The sequence below is a fragment of the Engystomops pustulosus genome, chromosome 2, assembly GCF_040894005.1.
Source record: "Engystomops pustulosus chromosome 2, aEngPut4.maternal, whole genome shotgun sequence".
NCBI lineage: Eukaryota > Metazoa > Chordata > Amphibia > Anura > Leptodactylidae > Engystomops > Engystomops pustulosus.
This window is the reverse complement of record NC_092412.1, coordinates 31,536,104-31,561,822: the sequence shown is the minus strand read 5'-3', so window position 1 is coordinate 31,561,822 and position 25,719 is coordinate 31,536,104. Positions and strand designations below refer to the sequence as shown.

At 42.0% G+C, this 25,719-nt stretch overlaps 1 protein-coding gene across 2 annotated transcripts in view; it reads right to left on the bottom strand.

Annotated features, from left to right (window-relative positions):
• Positions 1-25,719, bottom strand: part of CNTN5 (contactin 5) — an 860,183-nt gene that overhangs the window by 409,258 nt on the left and 425,206 nt on the right. For both annotated transcript variants that reach the window (XM_072134178.1, XM_072134179.1), the window contains exon 4: positions 6,716-6,847. In XM_072134178.1, the coding sequence (XP_071990279.1) occupies positions 6,716-6,773 (58 nt within the window). In that variant the 5' untranslated portion in view covers positions 6,774-6,847. The remainder of the gene's footprint in view (positions 1-6,715; positions 6,848-25,719) is intronic.

The window sequence follows — 25,719 nt, the reverse complement described above, 5'->3', positions numbered from 1 at the left end:
TCTTAAAAAGTTTAGCAAAAATAGATATTTTTCCTTCGAGCATTGGTATCAAGACCAGCGTGACATACGCCAATCATGATTCCTTCCCCAAAACTGTCTTTCCAGCTACGTGTGGTGCAGATCTCTGGCTCCGCAGACGAGTGTGCGCAGCTGCAGCAGGGACGCGCTGAACTCGGGATGGTAGACAGTATCGACTCAGACTACTGGGATGTGGAGGTCATAAAAACCATTTCAGTTCCAGCTCTACACTTTTCTGAGTGCCCAAATCAATCCAGATCGTCATGGACATGTTGCAACCAAAAGAAGAAATTATCCAGCTCTCACGGTCTCCAATGAAGTAAAATCCACTTCCATGGCACATGATGTTGGACATAAACACTTTATAAACAACTACTGGGGCGTATAGCCTTTACTCCTGATCCACATAGAGGCTACTCCACGCCCTGGAAGCCTCTGCTGATAATTTGCATAAGACCAAGATATTTTATCTGCTTAGACTGAACTAATTGTAGATTACAAAAATACTATGGGGACGAGGGTTGGAGCAGCAACCTACCATCAGATCTACAGGTAGATCTGTGATGATAAGGTGGGGTTTTTATGAATTGGAATTGTTATTTAATTTGGAATATGCTCATTGGGTGTTATGATTGGGTTGTTCTGTTGTTCCATTCCCAGTCTAAGGGAATCCCAGAAATTTCAGAGAACACTGTTATCTCTGTCTCTCTCATAGACCTTTTTTTTTAAATCAGGTAACTTTTATTAAAGCATATATGTATTACAGCATACATATACAGATAACACAAGTTCAATTGTAGATAATAAAGCATTAGTTCTGAACATACAAACTTTCCCTCCTCCCCTCTCCCCCCCCCCCCCAATTCCCCCTTCCCAGGTCTGGCTGTACCATGCTCCTCAAGAAGCATTCCATAGTCCATCTCCCAAAGAGCTATCTCCTTTTATCTCTCATAGACCTTTATCATGCCTTTTATCCAGTTTTCTGACGTACGCATGACTATGAAAATCCCGGCGCATGACTATGAAATTGCTACTTTTTGATGTTTTTTTCAACCCCACCCCACTCAATTTTTTGAAAAGAGTGTGTGGTGCGGCACAGGGCAGGCCGGGGCCACTACATTCGTTAAGCCGTTCATTAATTTACACCATGTTTGACCTTGTGTAGATTTCATTCCGGCACAGGAATATCAGAGGCTGAAACCCCTTCTGTGTCGCACAACTGAGTCAGGAATTATGAAGACTTATGGACAATCTGCCAGTCTTACAAAATCCACAGTGATATCAGTTACAGAGATACCCGAGTTCTGTTTTTGGCAGTTTCAGACACTTCCGCATTATAGAATGGAGAAACTTTGATACAATCACTATACACTCACCGGCCACTTTATTAGGTACACCATGCTAGTAATGGGTTGGACCCCCTTTTGCCTTCAGAACTGCCTTAATTCTTCGTGACATAGATTCAACAAGGTGCTGGAAGCATTCCTCAGAGATTTTGGTCCATATTGACATGATGGCATCACACAGTTGCCGCAGATTTGTCGGCTGCACATCCACGATGCGAATCTCCCGTTCCACCACATCCCAAAGATGCTCTATTGGATTGAGATCTGGTGACTGTGGAGGCCATTTGAGTCCAGTGACCTCATTGTCATGTTCAAGAAACCAGTCTGAGATGATTCCAGCTTTATGACATGGCGCATTATCCTGCTGAAAGTAGCCATCAGATGTTACAGGGTACATTGTGCTCATAAAGGGATGGACATGGTCAGCAACAATACTCAGGTAGGCTGTGGCGTTGCAACGATACTCAATTGGTACCAAGGGGCCCAAAGAGCGCCAAGAAAATATTCCCCACACCATGACACAACCACCACCAGCCTGAACCGTTGATACAAGGCAGGATGGATCCATGCTTTCATGTTGTTGACGCCAAATTCTGACCCTACCATCCGAATGTCGCAGCAGAAATCGGGACTCATCAGACCAGGCAACGTTTTTCCAATCTTCTACTGTCCAATTTCGGTGAGCTTGTGCAAATTGTAGCCTCAGTTTCCTGTTCTTAGCTGAAAGGAGTGGCACCCAGTGTGGTCTTCTGCTGCTGTAGCCCATCTGCCTCAAAGTTCGACGTACTGTGCGTTCAGAGATGCTCTTCTGCCTACCTTGGTTGTAAAGGGTGGCGATTTGAGTCACTGTTGCCTTTCTATCAGCTCGAACCAGTCTGCCCATTCTCCTCTGACCTCTGGCATCAACAAGGCATTTCCACCCACAGAACTGCCGCTCACTGGATGTTTTTTCTTTTTCGGACCATTCTCTGTAAACCCTAGAGATGGTTGTGCGTGAAAATCCCAGTAGATCAGCAGTTTCTGAAATACTCAGACCAGCCCTTCTGGCACCAACAACCATGCCACGTTCAAAGGCCTCAAATCACCTTTCTTCCCTATACTGATACTCGGTTTGAACTGCAGGAGATTGTCTTGACCATGTCTACATGCCTAAATGCACCAATGCCGCCATGTGATTGGCTGATTAGAAATTAAGTGTTAACGAGCAGTTGGACAGGTGTACCTAATAAAGTGGCCGGTGAGTGTAAATGGGTCATGTTAAATGGGAAAAAGGGAATAACATAACAAATGGGGAAGTACCAGACTAGTCCTGTCCTCAAAGTACTCCCTTTAGAGAAGGATTTGGATACAGCAATCTCTTTTTAGGTACAGTCATGATGAATTCACCATGACTCACCGTCCCCCCTCCCTATGCCTACTGTTATCTCAGTGGGAGGGGGAAGTACTACAGCGCAGTGTAACAGCCTGTGAAGCTACAGCATGAAGGGGCTCTGGTAACATTCCTTTAGGCTCATAAGCATAATTATAATGATTTTAGAAGGAAGGAGGCCATGGATAACAAATATAAGAAGATTACCACAGTCACAGTGCCTGGATCTATGAGTAATGTCCCTGGTTTATCCTGGATTTCCTTCAAGAACGTCTGGAGCCTCGGTCCTATCCCTCTTTCTTAAATTTAGTCCAATGAATACAGACATGAGAATTATTCCCTCATGTCGATGTAATTTCATGTTTTCAATTTATGTCTATCCAGCTGGTGCAAAGCTACAATTCATAGCATGCCCCATGCCAAGGTTTTCGAGTATAAAATTATCAATAAAATATCCATATAATATGTTCTAAATATGAGATCTTTTGGGTCCCAACAGTATCTCATAGATAAACAGAGGATAGAATAGGAAGCAATCAGCACCATTCTCCACTTAGTGGCAGAATGTACTTACTGCAGTTTAGCTCCTGCTAAAATGTATGGGGGATGATCTGCAGTAATCGGTTCTAACCACTGCACCAGGAATGGCGCTGGTTTTTTTTTTCATTCTCTGCTCAGTAGTTGTTGAGAAATTCTGATCTTTGGGGGTGCTGGTTGTAGGACCCCCTCCCCCCCCTCCAATCTGACAAAGTCTTTGGATATGTTACCAATAACTTTAGTTTGGATTATACCTTTAAGGGTCTACTGGGTGCTGTAATTTTGAACTAGCCATTGGTCAAAGACAAGAACACTAAAAAAAAAGCGTAACCACAACTGGAATAACATGGGAAAATGTACAGATAAAAGACAACATAAACGTGAAATATATGTAAAGGTGGTGAAACATCAGCAGTCACTGATCAAAAACTTCTCCAGGATCAATGTTCGGCGCTTCATTTCCCAGCGTGCAAGGTTGAGGGATGTTAATTAGTGGGAAATCTTCTTGAAATGTAGCATATAGAATATTCATCACAAATCATGTAGACTGGAATTGGGCAGTAATATCTCATTTGCATAGGTGTAAGGTGGTCTGCTGCCCGCATTCTCCACCGTCACTTTAATTAATGCAATATCATATCCCATTAGGCACCGATAACATCGCACTTGTCAGAATCAATGCAGTCCTGTGTGCGCCTACAGGTACAAGACAGGCATATTCTCCAGAAAGATTAACCCTTCCAATGCTCCAGAGGCTCTAAATATGCAACTTGATGTATGCCGCCTACTAATAAGGTAATTTTCTCTGTTATCAGCCGCTTATAAGGAGTCTACCATCTCCTAAATAACCCGACACATAGGGGTGTAACTGCAGGGGAGCAGCCCTAGCAGCTGCTATGGGGTCCGCAGTGTCAGGGGGCCAGGCATCTAGGGTATTGTGTGTGTATACAGAGTATGTGTGTGTATGTAATGTATGTATTAATATGGTATTATAAGTATGTGTGTATTTGCTGTATGTGTGTATAAGTGATATGTATACACTGTATCTATGTGTGTATGCGATATGTCTGCTGTATTTGCTGTATGTGTGTATATGTGATGTGTATGTACTGTATGTATGTATGTGTACATGCTGTATCCTTGTATGTGGTATTGTAAGTATATGTGTATTTCCTGTATGTGTGTGTATATGTGATGTGTATATGATGCATGGTGTATATGGTAATATATGTATGTGTGTATATGTTGTATGTATATAAGTATATAAATGTGTGTATATATCTGTAAATAATTGTGTGTGTAGTTGCAGAAAACATGTGTGAGTATACTGATGCATATTTTGTATTGGGGAAGGGGGGCCACATGCAGAAGACTGCTATGGGACCCTAATTCTCCTTGTTACACCCCCTGCTCACATCTATAATCAGAAATATGTAGGGAACTTAATACACTTTCCAGGCATATGTTTCATCTTTCTTATCTTTCTGTAGATTAAGAGAATTTTTTTTCTATTTATGCAAATGAACTTCTCAGTGCACCAAGGCTGTGTCCATAGCCCCTGGCGCACTTGTTATCTTCTTCCTATACCTCTTTTCTACAGGAGATTGTGTGAAAGGCCGTTCTAGGTGACGTTGGTTACATAAAAACAAAAAAGCAGGTGCACAGGCAGTCAGGACCCCGCCCCTGGTGCACCAAGAAGCTAATTTGCATGAAGATTAAAAACTGTATTTTGAAAAAAAATGACAAATTTCTGGAAAATAGGAAAAATATGCTTAGAAAGCTTAGAGAGCACCCTATATTATGTAGTGGGGTGAATTTGGAAATGGTAGAATTCCTTTAAAAGAACATATATTTTACATTTCAGTTACAGGTATCATCATTACTACAGACATAGCAATCTCATCCAGAAAATTGCTCAAATTCAAACTTAATAATAAAAGTCAGTTCAAAATCGACAAATTTGGGTGCACAACAATTGACTTATGTCCACATGTCATCATGTAGTTATCACAAGGGTCCACGAAGCTGAGATATGAAGGAGGCGGCCGTTCACCTGTCCCTATATCATCCTAACCCATAGTTCTTGGTGATTTTTTCCACCCAGCAGATGTATTTTTACGTGAACCTATAGATCAGCGATCAGAAACATACAATGATCTTTACAATAACTCAATAACACACCCTAACATCTCAGCAAAATTATGACCTTCAATATAGAAGACATGTATAAGAGGTTTTTCCGGACTTTAAAGGGAACCTGTCACCCAGGACCTCATTTTTTATTAAAGACAGGTTATAGAATCCCCTCACACCTGCATTACAAATATACTTTTATACCTTCTCTAAGCATTTGCATTACAATATAATTGTGTTTTCTAACTTACCTTGCACCCTGTCAATATCCTCTGTTTAGTCCCAGGGGTTGGCCTTTATTTGTCTGTATTTTTGGCAAACAACACATGACTTTGTGCTGCTCACTCTTCAACTTTCAGGCCCCACCTTTGTGCTCCTGTACAGCTCCTTCCTATCCCACTGATGCCAGCTCACCAGGCTGTGACCTCTGAGAATGAGCGGGAAGAAGGAGCTGTACAGGAGCACAAAGGTGGGGTCTGGTGCTGAGGCTATCTATATACTGAGGGGGCATGTGCTGGGGCTATCTATATACTGAGGGGGAAAGCGCTGGGAACTATCTATATATTGAGGGGGCATGCGCTGGGAACTATCTATATATTGAGGGGGCATGCGCTTGAGCCTACAGATATATCCAGCGCGTGCAGGTGGGCGAGAATAACATCATACACCCATATATCTACAATGTTGGGGCTTTTATATCATATCACCACTATAGTATATATTAGGTTTTGGGATAAGAGATGGGAGAACTAGACTTCTGCTACTGTGATGGGGCAAATGCTGAGAAACTAGTGCAGACAGTGTGCGATACACAAATGTATGACAACTAGTTATACCTAGCTATAAGCCAGGAAAACTCATCATGATAAACTGGGGACATTTCCTCATAGATCCAGGCACCGTGACTGTGGTAATCTACTTATATTTGTTATCCTTCTAAAATCAACTTCTAAATCTAATTCTAAAATTATGATAATGAGCCTGAAGAGTTCTTAGAGGTGTTAACAGAGCCCCCTCCATGTTGTAGCTTCACAGGCTGTTACACTGTGCAGGCGCACAGGAGGGGGAGACAATATGACTGTTCTGGTAAAGCCCCCCAGAGCCCTTCTGTTTCATTAGCATAATTTTAAAAGGAAGGAGGCCACGGTTCATAAATATAAGAAGATTCCCACAGTCCCTGGTTTATCATACTTGATTTTGATGATAGATTTCTTACAAAGACGATGCAGACCCAATCTCCTGCCAACGTCAAGCGAGACGGTATCTTTTATTTATCGCACTTTAAAACAAAGTTTTCGGGCCTTGTGTTTACCTGAAAGCCACCCCGCGATGACTGACAGCAGCAGGTAGAGTTTCCATGGCGACGCCATCCTGGTCACTAGGGTCTGGAGTCCCTGTTTGTGTGACTGTTAGCAGATTTGACGTTCCTTCATTAAAGCTCGGCCTGTAGAGACACAAGACAGGTCTCAGTTAGAGAGAGGGAGGGAAGGAGAGAGGAGACGCACATCTGGCAATATGATATGATAGGCAAATCAAAGGCCCGAGCCGGGGCCCTAAAGCAATTAAACGTCTGATACCATAAGCGCTCCACGCAAAATGCGAGCTGACACTCGGAAATACGAGAAGTGATTAAAGAGCCAGAAAAACACTGCAGCTATTACCTGCGCACAGATGTAAGTCATATTAATGCAGCCAGCAGCGTGTTAGGGGGCGCTGCGCCTGGCCTGCCTCTGATTTCTACAATCCCACGGTAATTTCCATAGCAGAGATTACACAAATACAAATTACCGTAAATAATATCAAGATCCTTACCCCATCCAGTCACTACTCATATATACTGTTGTATCATGGGAAATACTAATGAATGAAGACACAGGTCCATCCAGTCCAATCAATAAGCCCTTCACTCCTTCTTTCCTGCCCATGTAGGGGCACACTGCCCCCTGCTGGTGTGATGATGTGGGGGGCCATGGCATAGGACAGTCAGTCACCCCTGGAAGTGATAGGAGGACACTCTGCCCCCTTCTGGTGTGATCATGGGGGAGCCATAGGACAGTCAGTTTCCTCCAGTAATAATAGGAGGACATACTGTCCCCTGGTGATGTGATGTGACGTAGGGAACCATGTCTATAAGACAGTCAGTCATCCCTAGAAGTGATAGGAGGGAACAATTTCCCCTGCGGGTGTGATGATTTGGGGTGTCAAGGCATATGACAGACAGTCACCTCTAGTAGTGATAGGAAGACACTTTGCCCCTCCTGGTGTGAGGATATGGGGAGCCATGGTATAGGATAGTCAGTGACCCCTAGTAGTGAAATGAGGACATGCTGCCCCTTGTTAGTGTTATGATGTAGGGAGCCATGACATAAAAAAGTCAGTCACCGATAGTAGTGATAGGAGGACAAACTGCCCCCTTCTGGTATGATGATGTGGGGACCATGGCATGGGACAGCAGGCACCACTACTAGTGATAGGAAAGCACACTGCCCCGTTCTGATGTGTTAATGTGGGAGCAATGTCAGTCAGTCACCCCTATTAGTCATATGAGGGGGATAGAAACAGGTCACTGTTATCTACAGGACATCCTACGGCCACAGGTATTGCCTCTCATGGCCGGGATTTCAGTTGCATTATAGCGCTCAGCCATATACAGTAAATTAAAACATTTCCCTGCCTGCCCTCACCAAAATTAATCACCATTGGATCATTAATGTTACCATCTAGGACAGTGATGGCGAACCTTTTAGAGACCGAGTGCCCAAACTACAACCAAAATCCACTTATTTACCGTGAAGTGCCAACATGGGATTTTAAGCAGTAATTTATCGTGACTTGTTCTTCCACGTCTTTCAATTGTATCGGCCCCTTGAGACTACCAACACAGTTAAAAGAAGGAAGGCAAATCAGACTCTCATTGTAGCTTCTTACCAGGGTCTCTCTGTAGAGAAAGAATGGTATGACCAGCAGGATGAGCTTCAAATATAATGCAGTTCTGTCAACACCTTATCACTTTTCCCGTAGTTCCAAAGAAGTGTTGCTTAAATTGCCTCGGACTGCAGGAAGATTTGGTCTTATTTGGTGAACTGGGGCAATGGTCTGAGTGCCCACAGAAATGGCTCCGAGTGCCACCTCTGGCACCGGGGCCATATGTTCGCCATCACTGATCTAGGATGTCACCTTCACCAACCTATGAGTGTGCAGGATCTACAGGCCCAGCTCTAGCATCTGATGTAGATACCATACATAACCTATATCCTCCATGTTCAAACTCGACCCAATAGGGTCCTAGAGCCTCCTTTCTATTTTATAGTTTTCCCTAAAAATCTCTTCCTATTCCTTCTCCTTTTGTAATCACCAACATATATCATGATAAAAGTCACCCAGAAAATCTCATTCTGCCCTCTCCAACTTCTTCTTGGTTTCGACGAGAAGAGGTTGTTGATGGGTCTTTACGAAAAACTATAAAAACATCTTTTATCTAAAGCAAAAAGTTGAATAAAGATTCCAACAGAAACAAGACCCAATAGTAGAGCTTAGCTACAATGATGAACAACCAACTATCAACCAGTCAACGCTCTTGCTCATAGCTCCTCGCCTCCCCCTTACCGGCCATATATTACCCACTGAATTATTGATTCCTTTCCAATTCAACAATCTCCAGTTCAATTCCAGCTTAACATCCTAAGTTATCTGTTTTCCCGATATGCCTTCCTATGGGAGCCCGGAGTATTCAGATTCTTATTAATGCTCCACATTTCATTTCAACCCTATTAAGGTCAAGATGATAAAATTTCAATGGGGGGGGGGGAGGCGCGAGAAAATATTCCTTCTAATGTAATAGCCTTTAGTTAATCAATTTTATGATTAATATCTCCCCTAAATAATAATCAGCCCGAAGGGCAGCTTCTATCAACAATGGTAAACTAGAGGTCGACTAATAGGAGATGAATTGCACCGCCAGTTATTAGTGAAGCCGCGAGGATTTATCATACCGACTGCTCATTGTATTAAGCGCCAGTCCGGTTATTTGCCGCAAATGGCCGCCCATAAATAATAGGGAGCAGTTTGCTTATCTCAGGGATTTAATTGAACTCCTGTCCCGGTTGTGTAGTGTGGAAGTGGAAACTCTGCATAAAACAGTAGAGATAAACAGATTGAAGTTGAGGGTAGCGGACGTGTCCTGCAGAGCTTTTGTGCTTATGATTTATGGTGTTGTAACAACCTTTTAGGATAAAAAAACATTTTGGCACAAAAGGCAACGAGACGCATGTGTTTATTGCTATATGGTGAGGTTTTTATAGCGGCGGGGTCATTTTATTATGGGGTTGAACGTCATTACTCTGAAGTGCTTAGTCATGGATCCATCAACAGTGGGTTTTGAGCTCGCTCTGCCTCCAGACTGGATTGGGCGTTATCTAACGTTTCGTTTTTTCCCTTTTTACTCTTGTAAACAGAGGTGCAACTTGAATCTGTCAGGCCCCAGTGAAAAAATTATAAAGTATTATTTATAGTACTGGTCTTCTCATATAGGAAAGGTACACCATATGGGCCCCTCTAGGCCTCTTGAGCCTTGTACCTTCTGCACGCCCCCAAGTTACACCCCTGGCTGTGGACGTTATCCGATAGGATCGAAAAGTATTCCAGGTGTTGGTGGCAGTTGTCTTGGATAAGAGATCCTAGTGTAAAGTACCATGGGGTTAAGTAGAGAATAGCCACTGTCAGACCGAGGTCGGGCAGGTAATTAATAGGAGACTCAATGCCAGGACAGGTAGTTACCAATTAGGATCAATCCAAACAGGGACCAACACCAAGAATCCATATAACAAAACCACAGGGCTACCAGGGACAGAAACCATGAAATGGTAAACCAATAAAGTTCAGACGACAAGTAAGTTCTGTCTACAGCTCTGATGTGTCGCCATGGTAACAGACTACAAAGAATAGTCTGTTACCATGGTGACACATCAGGGCTTTAGACAGATTCCTATTTATCTAATGATATTATTTGTTAATTTGTAGTGTAATCTCTCATGTGAACCTGGGACATGACGGGCCTTATCGAACAAGGTTACAGTCTCAAATATCCCTATATTAAGTCTGCCTTACAAAAAATAAAAGAGTGCCTAAATCTTCTCAGACTTACTCCTGATGCTTCTTCTCTGGAGATGGGGATGTAATCTCAAGATCAAGCATAAGCGGCAAAGCAAGTGTGGCCCTTGTGTTGTGCACGTCACTTGCTGTTGCGCAGAACTGTACATGCGCCATAAGCACTTGTCTACTACCTGGTTATTATTATTATTATTAATATTATTTATATTACCTGGTACCTGGAGGCGAAAGGAAGACACAAGTCTACTGAAGCCGAAGCCACCAAAACAAGACAGCTCTCTATTCTGGTGCATAGCTAAGGGTCCAGTATGAGACCCTCCCCCCTCCCCCCCCTATGTGACACCCATATGTCCCTAAGCTTTCAATGTTATCTGGATGTTTGCAGATTTTTACATTTTTTTTCTAAACAAAATCCATCGAGCTCAAAGAACCAACATCTGACAAACGCGACTTCTTATATGTCATCTCACCGGTGCATGCATCCATCAGTATATTATAAACTAATAAATGTCAGCGCCGAGTAATTATCCGCAGTCTGGTTACTCATCCTGCAAACCACTTATGACATTTTAAAAGGACAGTCATGCCTCCAGACAAATCCTAAGAAAACATATGTTGTGCAGATGGAACAGCAATGCAGAACTCCACGATTCTAGTACATGCTGGATTGTAGTACACTACACCTACCTGCATTATACTATACTTACTGCCCTATAACAGGCAACTAGGCAACACTAGAATACTGCACACTATACTATACTGACTATAATACAATACTGTATATAATACTATGCTAAACTAGGCAACAATATAATACTGTATACTATACTGCACTTATTGTACTATAATACTGTATATAATACTATGCTCAACTAGACAACACTAGAATACTGCACACTATACTATACTGACTATAATATAATACTGTATATAATACGATGCTAAACTAGGCAACAATATAAGGCTACATTCACACTAACGTATGGAGAACGTATATACGGCTGATATACGTCCTCCATAGACGTCAATGGGCGCACGGCACCCTACGGGAGCGGTACGGTGCAGCACACGTGCGGCACCGTACCGCTCCGTACCCGGGAAAAAGATAGGACCTGAAAAGATAGGACCTGTCCTATCTTTACCCGTAGCACGGCGCCGTGCGCCATTAATTCCTAAGGAGAGGGGCTGGGGTGAGCTGCGCTCACCTCCTCCTCCTCTCCCCGTACACTGCCGTTGCCCGCTACGGTACGGTACGGGCGGGCAACGGCAGTGTGAATGTAGCCTAATACTGTATACTATACTGCACTTATTGTACTATAAGGCTGAATTCACACGACCGGTGCCCGCCGTACCGTAGTACGGCGGGCACACAGCAGCAGCAGGGAGAGGAGGAGGGGGAGAGCGCTGCTCACCCCCGCCCCTCTACATTGGGATACATGGCGCACGGCGCCGTATGCCCTGCAAAAATAGGACATGTCCTATTTTTTCACGGGGCACGGAGCAGTACAGTACCGCTCCCGTAGGGCGGCGCGCGCCCATTGCCGTCTATGGGGGACGTATATCGGCCGTATATATGTCCCCCTTGCGGTAGTGTGAATGCAGCCTAATACTGTATATAATACTATGCTCAACTAGACAACAATACAATATTGCATACTATACTGCACTTATTGTACTATAATACTGTATATAATACTATGCTAAACTAGGCAACACTATAATACTGCACACTATACTATACTGACTATAATACAATACTGTATATAATACTATGCTAAACTTTGCTATTCACTATACTACACTGCACTATTGTATATTACACTATACTAAACTCAATACACTTCTGCAAGCTATTCTATAACTACACTATACTATACTTACTACACTATACCACTTAATGTCATGATTACTACACTCCACTTTACTAACTATACAGGTATATTATACAGTCACAGTATACTATACTTACTACACTACACTTCCACAAACTATGCTCTACTTTACCAGCAACACTTCACTATACAGCATAGTATGCTATACTTTATTACCCACACTACACTATGCTAACTTTACAACACCACTGTATATAAGGTGCTCTAATTAATACTATGCTATACTAGAATAACAAAAGTATACTATGCTATTGCATACTAAGCCATGCTATACTAACAACACTACACTAAAAACATTAGATATTCTTCTACATACTATACTACACCACACAACAATGTAGTATACTAATGACACTACTGCATACTAAGCCATACTATACTAAATACACTACACTACAACAATACCTAAACTTCTACATACTATAACACAACATACAGCAGAGTAGCATACTAATGACACTACTACATACTAAGCCATGTTATACCAACTATGCTAAACAATGTTACAGCCAAAGCTATATTTCTACATAGTATAATGCAACACACAACACTGTAGTATACTAATGACACTACTACATACGAAGCCATGTTACACTTACTGCACTACACTATACTACAACAATAGCTATACTTCTACATACTATAATATACCACACAACACTGTAGTATACTTATAACACTATTGCATACTAAGCCATGTTACACTTACTGCACTATACTATAGTACAACAATAGCTATACTTCTACATACTACACTACACCACACAATACTGTAGTATACTTATAACACTATTGCATACTAAGCCATGTTATACTTACTGCACTATACTATACTACAACAATAGCTATAATTCTACATATTATACTACACCACACAATACTGTAGTATACTAATAACACTACTACATACTAAGCCATGTTATTCTTACTGCACTATACTTATTACAACAATAGCTATACTTCTACAAACTATACTACACCACACCACACAATACTGTAGTATACTTATAACACTATTGCATACTAAGCCATGTTATACTTACTGCACTATACTATAGTACAACAATAGCTATACTTCTACATACTATACTACACCACACAATACTGTAGTATACTAATAACACTATTGCATACTAAGCCATGTTATACTTACTGCACTATACTTATTACAACAATAGCTATACTTCTACAAACTATACTACACCACACAATGCTGTAGTATACTAATAACACTACTACATACTAAGCCATGTTATTCTTACTGCACTATACTATACTACAACAATAGCTATACTTCTACATACTATAATACACCACAAAACACTGTAGTATACTAATAACACTACTACATACTAAGCCACTATCTACACTATACTATACTACAAACATTGGATATACTTCTACATACTATACTGCACCACACAATACTGTAGTATACTAATGACACTACTACATACTAAGCTGCTGTATACTAATTTTATTTAATGTGTCTTTGGTTGTCCACCATTGCCTCGAAAAGATATACCTTGAAATTTTAAAAATTATTTAAAAATTCATAATGTTTTAACAAAATGATATTGAACACAAAAACAACCTAATTCCCTGGGTGCCACCGCTCGCACAAGCGAGAATCAAGATATCCCCTCGCATTGCACATTTTATTCTAAGAAGAAATAATTATCGGAGAATATGACATTTATTTTACTGTTCTCTTATCAAGATATTCCCGAAAAAGTAATTACAAAGCCGCTCTGTCTGCCGAAAAAAAATATTTAGAAGAATTTGCATAAAGAAGCACAAAGACAACGGCGGAGTCAAGATTACGATATTTACAGAAAACGGGAGACAGCTGTGTATTGTATTCATCTGTCTTATTGTTCACTCATTTAGTGAATTGTAGTGTTCACCGGGAGGAAACGTGTCCTTAACCGGCAAGTGCACGACACCGGGAACTTCCGATCCGGCAGATAGACCCCCCCTCCCCCTCATTGTGGTAACACCTGTCGAAAACAACGCCAAACCCGATCCCATAACCGTCCACCGGAGCAGTACAAACGAAAAAAACTGCCCCTATTATTACAACCTTTTGGGAGCCCATTCCAAAGAAAAGATGTGAAGGATAAGGAACAATCATATAATATAGTAAAATCCATTATAATCATTTGCATTTATATTGCATCTCTATTCTAAGATCTCCCCGCGCTCCCAATCACATTACACCTTAAGCACATCTTGAAAAGAGCTCATTTTGTCGACAGCCTGGGACAAGTTTTTACACATCCAAGTGGGGAAAAAATAATATTTACAGTACTGTGCAAAAGTTTTAGGCAGGTAGGGGGGGGGGGAAGCTGCTAGAAGTAGTTTATTTTTTTAACAATCAATTAATAAACAAGAGAATGAAGAAAAGAGCGATCTAAGTCACATTAATATTTCACATTAATTCTTCTAGGTAGATTCACACACAGTTTTTGAAGGAATTCGGCAGGGAGGTTGTTCCAAACATCTTGTATGACTAAGAATAGATCTTCTAAATTATAGGTCTCTACATATGATTCCAGGCCAGGATGATAATAAAATCAAGTTGATAAGATTAGCTAAAAAGCTGAAAATATTGTGCAAAATAACCAGAAACACTGACATGGGCAGTAGCCAGTAGTTACAGTGGCCCCGCACCATATCCAGTAGTCACAGTGCCCCTACATGGTAGCCAGTAGTCACAGTACCTCCACACAGTAGCCACTAGTTACAATTCTCCCACATGCTAGCAAGTAGTCCCAGTGCCTCCACACAGTAGCCAGTAGTCACAGTGCCCCCACATGGTAGCCAGTAGTCACAGTGCCCCACACAGTAGCCTGCAATTACAGTGCCCCTGCATGGTAGCCAGTAGTCACAGTGCCCCATAAGATAGCCAGTAGTCCCGGTGCCCCCACAAAGCAGCAAGTAGTCACAGTAGTCACAAAAGCCAGCAATTACAGTGCCCCTGCATGGTAGCCAGTAGTCACAGTGCCCCATAAGATAGCCAGTAGTCCTGGTGCCCCCACACAGAAGCAAGTAGTCACAGTGCCCCACACGAAAGCCAGTAATTACAGTGCCCACGCATGATAGCCAGTAATTATGGTGTCGCCACAAGGTAGCCAGTAGTCACAGTGCCCCCACAAGGTAGCCAGTAGTCACAGTGACCCCATACTGTAGCAAATAGTAACAATGCTCCCACAATGTAGCCATAGTCAAAGTGCCTCCACGTGGTAGACAGTAATCACAGTACCCCAACATTATATCCAGAAGTAAAACTGCTCCAACATGGTAGCCAGTAGTCACAACACCTCCATATGGTCTCCAGCAGTCACAGTGCCTCCACACGGTAGCCAGTAATGACAGTGCCACCACACAATAGCCATTAATTACACTGCCTCCACATGGTAGCTAGTAGTCACAATGCCCCCACATGGTAGCTAGTAGTCACAGTGCCCCCACACGGTAGCTAGTAGTCACAGTGCCCCCACATGGTAGCTAGTAGTCACAGTGCCCCCACACGGTAGCTAGTAGTCACAGTGCCCACACACGGTAGCTAGTAGTCACAGTACCCCACACGATAGCCAGTAATTAAAGTGTCCCCATACAATAGCCAGTAGTCACAGTGTCCCCACAAGGTAACCAGTAGTCACAGTGCCCCACATGGTAGACAGTAATCACAGTGCCCCCACATTATATCCAGAAGTCAAACAGCTCCAACATGGTAGCCAGTAGTCATAGCACCCCCACATGGTCGACTGCAGTCACAGTGCCCCCACACTGTAGCCAGTAATTACAGTGACCTCACATGGTTTCCAGTAGTCACAGTGCCCACAGTACCCTGATAAGGTAGCCACTAGTGCACCCACATAATATCCAGAAGTCAAAGTGCATTGACATGGTAGCCAGTCAGTTTGCCTCGGAAGAAGCCATCAGGACGAAACTCTGAAACGGGCAGTAGCCAGTTGTGCGTTTGTTTTCAAGGCCCTTTTTATCTTTAACCTTGTAAGTATAATTAAAAGTTTGTACTATTTGGTGTTAAAAACTCTGTGTCCTCTTAAGTACTTTTTCGAGGAATTAAGTGACATGTGACTAGCCAAAACCCTGACAGGAGTGATGTGGTTTTTGCGAAGGAAGAGCTTCCTGCCGGGATTGGGATTATCCTGTGAGCCGGACCAGTATGGGCCAACTAGCGTCTTCTTACCTTGAGGGAATGGGTGCATAGCAGGAGATTATCTTTACTCCAAAGTTCTGAATTAGAACTCTGAAGTTACTGTATTTTTACCTAATTTTTGTTCTGCCTTCTATCTTGAGGCAGAGGAAGGTTTTTATATATTTAAGTAGTTACAGTAACCCCATATAGTAGCCGGTAGTCACAGTGCCCCCATAAGGTAGCCAGTTTCACACCTGTAGTCCATGTTATTTAATTGTGATCTGCATGAATTTTTGTAAAGGAGACTGCAGGCTGCAGCTGCCTCCACCCGGGACTCACCACACGCTGCTAGCAGGGAGCCAAGTAATGTAAAAAAAACTAACACCCTTGAGATTAGCCCTTAACATAACCGGTTCACATCCCACTGCCCATTACACCTAATAGACACATATATATAGGCTGAATATCAATTGAAATACAAGTCACATAAAACATAATAAGACATATACACAGACAGATAAAGTGTGACAAGTTTAATTTAATCCTCTGTGCACGACAGATCCGATTCACACTGAATTTATATGAGTTTTCTAATAACCTTATTTGACTTTATCTTCCTGCAGCGTGAACAGTATGTGACGGTATTATTCATCGCCACCTATATACAGTACAATAGCAGCGGTAACAACCAATAAAACCTCAGTAACATCACATTTACCCTAATTAAATGGGGTAAAGTAACTTAACACCTTATGTCGTTTATGGATTTGCTATCTGGGGCATGAATTTGCCTTTACAGATAAAAGATCTAAAGGACTACATAGAAATACAAAGCCCTTTTATATATAGGAGGTGGACATTCCAGCTGTATTTACACATTATGACCACTACATGGAGAATGGAGCTGTTTTCTGTCTCCATTGTCTTTGTAGCTTGAATCATCTGATCAGTGATGTTCTCAAGTGTGTAAGACTCAAACTAATGAGATATTGATATCCAATATCAATAGGCTGAAAAGCCTCTTGAAAAGTCTAAGTTGCCCCCCTTAAAGGGACACTATCACCATATTTTACAACACTTAACTACTTTGCCCTTCAGGTAGGGTAAGAAATATAATTTCAGGCATCCCATATTTTTAACATAAAATATGGGATGCCTGAAATTATAAAAAAAAAAATCACTTCCAAAGTCTGTGCAAAAGAGCTGAGATGTGTCACTTTTTGCCTAAGATGAGTCAATTTTAGATGCTGGAGGGGAAGAATAATTCTTAAAGTTCTTGGGTTCTAATGTACCTAGAACCAGCCCTGTTTAACCATGATTGACTTAACCTGCTAATGAGATGTGATAAACTCTGTAGTCTCTGTATTATAAAGGGAGTCACCCATTTCCTGTGATATCTAAATGAGTTAACTTTCAGTCATGTTACCCTGTATTCAAGACAAAATGTGGTTCTGTGAGCTACAGAACTGGTGATACGGACAATTATAGACATCTATAGGAAATCTGAGATGCAGGTAAAAATCCAATTCCCACCTATGTGTTTCTCTGATTCTGTAGCTTAAAGAAACACAAACTTGATGCGATCTAAAAGATGAAATTCTTATCTTCAATATGACATCCTAGGTACTTTAGAAACAACAATAGGGGTGCCTAAAGTAAGGCTTCTTTTCCATAGACTTAGGCAAAAATTGACTGTTCTCAGCTTATTTGCATATGACTCTAGAGGAGATTTTTTATTTTCAAAAAAGTGATAATTAACATAAACAAGGGAATTCTTAGAAAGGACATTTCATACCCTACGTGAGGGGGGTAGTGGTTTAGTGGGGTATAGGGCAGCACGGGGGCTCAGTGGTTAGCATTACAGCCTTGTAGCGCTGGGAACCTGGGTTCAAGTCCCAGGGTCAACATCTGCAAAGAGTTTGTATGTTCTCTCTGCATTTGTGTGGGTTTCCTCCTGGTCTTCCAGTTTCCTCCCACACTCCAAAACATACTAGTAGGTTGATTAGATTGTTATTAGTGGGATAAAAGCAATTGGCAGGTTCCCTTTAAAGTTATGACTACGACTACAAATAAACTAACATTGATTATCAGAAATTCAGCACTGATACAATACATACAACTACTGTAGGTATATATGTATATATATATAAGTCACGGGTGACAGCTGTTATAAGGCTATGGTGTCAGCTTGTCTCCGCACCTAGTCACGCACATTAGATGTGACAGTTCATTTTATATCAGGTTTTCTCAGTGTTAATAACAAGTGAAGGGAGTGATAACTCGGGCGCCTATTTTCATACTTTTTGTGACTACTCAGTGCTCGCTCTCCGCTGAGATTTTCCATAATTGCTAAATTAAATCCTAACATGTGTTCCGAGCGGCTATAGGACTAGGAGTCAACCCACACAGGGCTGTGCAAAGTGAGATCTGACAGCAGAACTGAACTGTATTCACTCTCCAAATTGTGAAGTGTCAGATGTATTTATAGAAGGTTCTCAATCATCGGTGTATTACCGCTGGGTAAGGGAGTAGGAAATGTATGACGCCCAATCCTAGGCTCCGGGGGCCTGCTAGAAATCCTTTTACTTACACCAAAATGTGATATCTGGCCTGGGACCCGCCTGCCGGAATTAATTAACTCCGGGCTAAATACAATTGCAGTGTATTACATTCCATATAAGTGAAGCGGAAATTAATTTGCTAATATTAAAATTTGTATAAAGCACAAAATAATAATACGGTAATAATAATATAGTATTAGCACTACACAGAGTAAATCAGGTTTTACAGGGCACGGATTAGTAATCTCTTACTTTTGACCCTGGATCAGTTATTCTTAGTATAAGCATTTTTATATTATATTTCTGCAGATTTAAGATATATTTAATGGGTTTTTTTAACATTCAATTTTACTCTTTTTGATACTTATTTTTAAGCAGTTAATTTTGCAATAATTAATTAATGCACGTCCCCCCGAGAAAGCCTCTTCCTGCTCCCAGCCGGGGGAAATGACGGCAGAGCCAGAGCATGGAGGGAGCGGGGAGTGTGCTCTCTCCTCGTTGCATAAATTCAAACTGGGGAAGCCGAGCGCTTCTAGCTCTTTTACAAAATGAATATTTGGGTATTAAAGAAAAAATAAAACCTGTTAACCCCCCTTCCCTTCCAAAGATGGAACGAGCAACCTATTTAGGGTCTACCACCAATAATCTGGTGATAGATGTCCTTTTATTATAGGCTCTAGATCTGGTCTTAGCTCCAGGCTCTTAGTAAATACAGGCTCAAACTCCCTGGCCTCCCTGGCACTCTGACCTTCCTGACACCTCTGGCCTCCCTGGCACTCATTGACCTCCCTAGCACTCTGGTACCCACATCTACTAGAGTCTAGTAGATGTGGGTGCCAGAGTGCAAGGGAGGTCAATTTTTAAGACTGGGTTCAAAATGCCAATCTTGGTTACTTCTAAAGGTGAGGTCACACGTTGCGTTTTGATTGCGTTTTGAAACACATTTCCACAGCTTAGGAGAGGTGATTTGCCTGATTACATTACTGTTAAAATTTGCATTTATAAAATGCATAGTAAACCCGATGTTAGCATGTTAACAACTACCCGGCAAGCTATACAAATCGGGGATGATCCGACTGATTCGAATCATCTGATTTCAAATTGTGTCGCAAGACCAAGCACTTACATGCACCAGGAAGAAGAAGGTGAACTCCGGTGGACCTGAGCGGGGAAGCCACACATGCAGGATATCGGGCGCACGATCTTAGTGAATTGATGATCAGTCTGTAGGGGTCCACAAAATTTGCCAGTCAGGGGCCCCGAACTTCCTAGTGGCGTTCCTGTCTCTACCCAGAATCCTCACTGGCATGTAAGTGTGGATTTTGGCCCCTTTGACTGTTACCTTCCCCTCTTCCTGTAAGATCTAGGAAACTTTATTCCTGATACAAACTACTCTGACAACATCTGTGGACATTGATATGATGCAGAATGTACAATTTCACATGGGTCCAGGATTTTTATGATGCCCATAAGGTGTCTCTTCCCTATACCAATATATATTATACATTATATTTGGGAACCTAATACAGATTAAAATTGGGGCCAAGCAGCTTTAAATTCCACCTCTAATTCTATAACATAATCTCTGGTATAAACGGTGAATCAATAAAAAGCCTTAGCCGTAGCTTATGGATTTCCATCCTAACGTTAGTTCCCCATCTCCATCCTACCTATTTTGATAACAGGACCCATTAAAGTGTGAGCCGCCTAGTCCTTAAACCATTTCACACTCTTATAAAGAAGAACTGCAGATTTCTATTTCAATACACAGAAATAGCACTTGAGCAAGTGGCAGCCAGCCATGAAATACATCTGATTTAGCTAACAAATGATGTTGCTGCCACCGGAATGGAATAGACTTATCCATTCAGTATACTGATTCTTTACAATCCCTGTCATTCCCCAGCAGTCATGTGCTTATCTATCCATACGGTGAGCCGGCTCAGGTTTATTCGGTGCTCTTGTATATGTTTGCGGCTGGAGGTCTTGATGGCACAACTGCAGATCCTACGTCATGAATACATTCAATGTCTTCAAGGTTTCTGTAAGAATTTATATGATCTATATAGCATATCATAGGAACACCCTGGTCCTTCAGGGTCTCAGAAGGTTCTCTGGTGGGCCATGGCTTTGACAAAATAACAGACTTGAAAGGTTTATCAAATACCACCCAATCTGGAGTGATTTCAGAGTTAATGGGGGAAATTCATTGAAAAACGCTGGTGCTCCGGCTACCGGTATCCACTAAGAGGCTCCGGCCTGCCTGTATCTATTAAGAGGCTCCGTCCTGCCTGTAACTACTAAGAGGCTGTGGCCTGCCGGTATCTACTAAGAGGCTCCGGCCAGCCGGTATCTATTAAGAGGCTCCGGCCTGCCTGTATCTACTAAGAGGCTCTGGCCTGCCGATATCTACTAAGAGGCTCCGGCCTGCCGGTATCTACTAAGAGGCTCCGGCCGGCCGGTATCTGTTAAGAGGCTCTGGCCTGCCGGTATCTACTAAGAGGCTCCGGCCTGCCGGTATCTATTAAGAGGCTCCGGCCTGCCGGGATCTACTAAGAGGCTCCGGCCTGCCGGGATCTACTAAGAGGCTCCGGCCTGCCGGTATCTACTAAGAGGCTCCGGCCTGCCGGTATCTACTAAGAGGCTCCGGACTGCCGGTATCCACTAAGACGCTCCGGCCTGCCGGTATCTACTAAGAGGCTCTGGCCTGCCGGTATCTACTAAGAGGCTCCGGACTGCCGGTATCTACTAAGAGGCTTCGGCCTGCCGGTATCTACTAAGAGGCTCTGGCCTGCCGGTATCTACTAAGATGCTCCGGTCTGCCGGTATCTATTAAGAGGCTCCGGCCTGCCTGTATCTACTAAGAGGCTCTGGCCTGCTGGTATCTACTAAGAGGCTCCGGCCTGCCGGTATCTACTAAGAGGCTCTGGCCTGCCGGTATCTACTAAGAGGCTCTGGCCTGCCAGTATCTACTAAGAGGCTCCGGCCTGCCGGTATCTACTAAGAGGCTCTGGCCTGCCGGTATCTACTAAAATGCTCCGGCCTCTTGGCAAAGCCTATTTCTATTGGCAAAGTATATTTCTATAGTCTGCCGATTTTCCGGCAGAGACTATATTATATCCAGCGACCCCGGAGTTCACGTTCCGGGCCACCCCTGACAAAGTGTTGGAGAAGGCATAATGAGTCCTGCCCAGTGTGTTACATTTCTGCCTATGTCATCCTGTGCCCATAAGGTATGGCAAAGGTTCTTTCTCTCTGGGGCGTGATTGAGTTTTCGTAACCCCCACAGTCTCCTGTAGCTATGCTCCAATTCATCAATAGTTAACCCGTTATTACTGACCGACTCTCCCTCCACTCACATTAATCCCTTTGTGTTCCCTGAATTTCAGTGTTCTGGTCCAATCACTTCTTTGGGTCTGGGACTCCGACATAACATAATAGCTATACCATCCCTAAGTTCTTTGTTTGCTACAGTATTGCTATAGTATAAGTACTTAGTAAGCTCCTGGTTATCCTGTTATTCTGCTCACTGTATCCTGGTATTTTGACCCAGTTCTTGTATTCAGACTATCCTTTAGCACCGTGATTTTGTACTGAGTTTGCCCTTTTGGTTGTGACCCAGCTCTGGTGACTATTCTCTGTGGGGCAGATTTACTTACCCGGTCCTGTTGCAATCCTGCTGTGCGTTGTCCGACGAGCATTCGGGTCTGCCATGATTTAGTAAGGTCGCACGTCCAATTTCCTGCAGGTGTTGCTGCAGCGCCGAGGTCCGCCGGAGTTCACCTTCTTCTTCCCAGTGGGTGTAAGTGCTTGATCTTGCGAAACAATTTGTTTTTTAAATTCCGTAGTTTTTCCCAATGCGTCAGGTTGTCCGACGGCCATGCCCCCGATTTCTGTCGCTTGCATGCCGACGCTGATGCGCCACAATCTGATCGCGTGCGCCAAAAACCCGGGGCAATTCAGGGCAAATCGGAAATATTCAGGAAACCCGGCGAAATTGCGGCATTCTGACCCTTAGTAAATGAGCCCCTGTGTTTTGCACTTTAGCACAGGAAGGGAATGTTGACTATTTGTCCTTTATCACTTTGGGTAAGTGAGGCAATCAGGCAGGAACAGCTAGGAAGGGGGTTTACTGTCTCACCTGTCAATTCCCAGATCCTGCTTAACACAATGGCTTCCCACCAAGGTCTACTTGGACGCCAATGGGAACTAAGAGCGCCATAGACTTGTACTTTTATTTCTTCTTTTCATCTTGTGATTTGATCTTCTTCAGTCTTTTATCATATATTTACTGAGTACTGTATTTTTTATACTTTAATAAGTTTGGCTCTTTCGTACTTTAAACCAACCATAACCTTAATGCAGGAGGACAATGTTTATTTGTTGTAGGTGGTGGAAGCAACTTGTAAATCTAGGGCTAGATGGATCTTCTTGGAGTGCGATTAAGATTCTGATTTTGATCGGAAACCGAAGAGTGGAAACTTAGAAAAATCTGATTAATTCCTCTATAATTGCACCAACATGCTGTGATTCTATAATGTTAAGAAAGAACTTAAAGGGAACCTGTTATATTATACCTATAAACAGACCTCATAAAGACTGTCCAAATAAATAAACAACAATTATTGACAAAAAGTATATATTTTATTAATTAATAATACACAGACAATTAGGGGTTCTGTGGTCCATCGCCATCTTTCCTGAGCATGATGCAACCTGGTCGGTATACATGAATTTCTTTGCACTATGCACTTTATATACTTGTATGTCTGCTATTGTTAGGTGTACCTACCAGGATTTAGAATACAATCTATATAGCTAGTGATATATTAGGGGCACTAGTATTGATATTAAACCATATTTTATGGAGGCTCATTAGTACTATTTGATGTGACCGATATTACATGTCGTCAACTTATTCATCTGAACTTGCTTTACTGTAATATTATATTTAGTGCCCTCCAGGCTATTTATTTACCTGTATTGTAATAACACTATTTCAGGAATGGCTATGCACCTTTTTGTCCACCAGGGATTGTTTTTATGGGTTGGGTTTTAATCATGGTGATCATACATTTGTAATTTTCTGTGTATTATTAATTAATAAAATATATACTTTTTGTCAATAATTGTTGTTTATTTATTTGGACAGTCTTTATGAGGTCTGTTTATAGGTATAATATATCTGTTTTGTAGCAGACCTTGTGTTTCCTAATTTGCCTGGATTATTGGTATTCATTAAAGGCAACCTGTCACCAGCTTTTCCAATAGGAAATCAACTGAACCCTCAGGTAGAATATGAAATATAAATTTTAGCATTCCATCTTTTATGTTAAAACTCCTCATTTTGTCTATATTATCCTTTAAAGTCATATACAAATGAGCTTAGAAGAGTCACTTTTACCTGAGATGAGTCATGCTAAGAGGCTGCAAAGGGATGCTCTTATTTTGGACTCTATATGAGATAGAATTATTCTTCTGGTGTCATTTTAAAGATGAAATTCTCATCTACAAAAATGGCTATGTGTACTAAGATACAGATTAGATAAAGATGTGATCCAGATAAAGAGCTAATAAAGAGCTAATTCCCAACTATGTCTGTATTTCTTGTTCACAGAACCAAAAGAATGCTACATTGTAAAAAGATAACATTGTCCTTAACTTTGATGTGGCCTATCCTGGGCTTTGCTATTGGATCCTATGATTTCTGTCTATGCCCTGATGCCAGGATGTAATATGCAAATCCCATTCCATTGCTGGATATTACACCTATTAAAATGCCTTCCATGCACCCTCCTTCTGTAGCGATGTGAATGTTATCTGGAGAGCAGTTGTGTAACATTTAAGCTCCTTCCTGGGTTGTTTAAGCTGAGAATAGCTAAATTTCCCTGCTGCATGTGGCCATGTAAATGAGGACATAAAACGAGTCACTTTTAGCTTAATGGGCTTAAATGTAGAAGTGTGATGAGCGATATGGTAAAAGTTGTTATTTGCACGGATACAAGTAAAATCCTTTATAACCGCCATTTAAACACCGTATAACTGTTACAACACTACAGTAAATGTTGCATCTCCAGCAAGGACCAATGTGACATATGCTTGATATGTTATTTCCTCAATTTGCTTCCACTTGTAAATGTTGATGCCGGAGATCATCCATTTGAAGTTAATGTGTTTTACAGATTTGTAAAATTTGCAGGATACCGCGAAAAGCATTTGCATTTTCGGCAATAACTTGTCATTGAAAGGCTTCTTCTTCCTTCAAGACGGGGGGAAACTTCCTTTGAGCGCACTGATACGATTTTTCAATTAATTAGAAAGGAACCGTTGCTAGGGATACGCTGCCTACAGCTCCAGGTTTTTTCGACGGGGTTCTCAGGTAGCACGTTTCTGGCAAATAATATCTTATAGGAAGGGTAAGGATGACTGGAGAGCACTCAGAAATACGAGAACCACTTGGATTCAAAGGGTTCAACAAGCTCGAACTCGGAAAAGTTCATCAAGTTCAACCTTCTCCATTGTAAGGCAAGAAGAAGTAAAGTTGTTAAAATTGTATTACAGATTTTGTTCTGATCTGGAGCCTTACCTT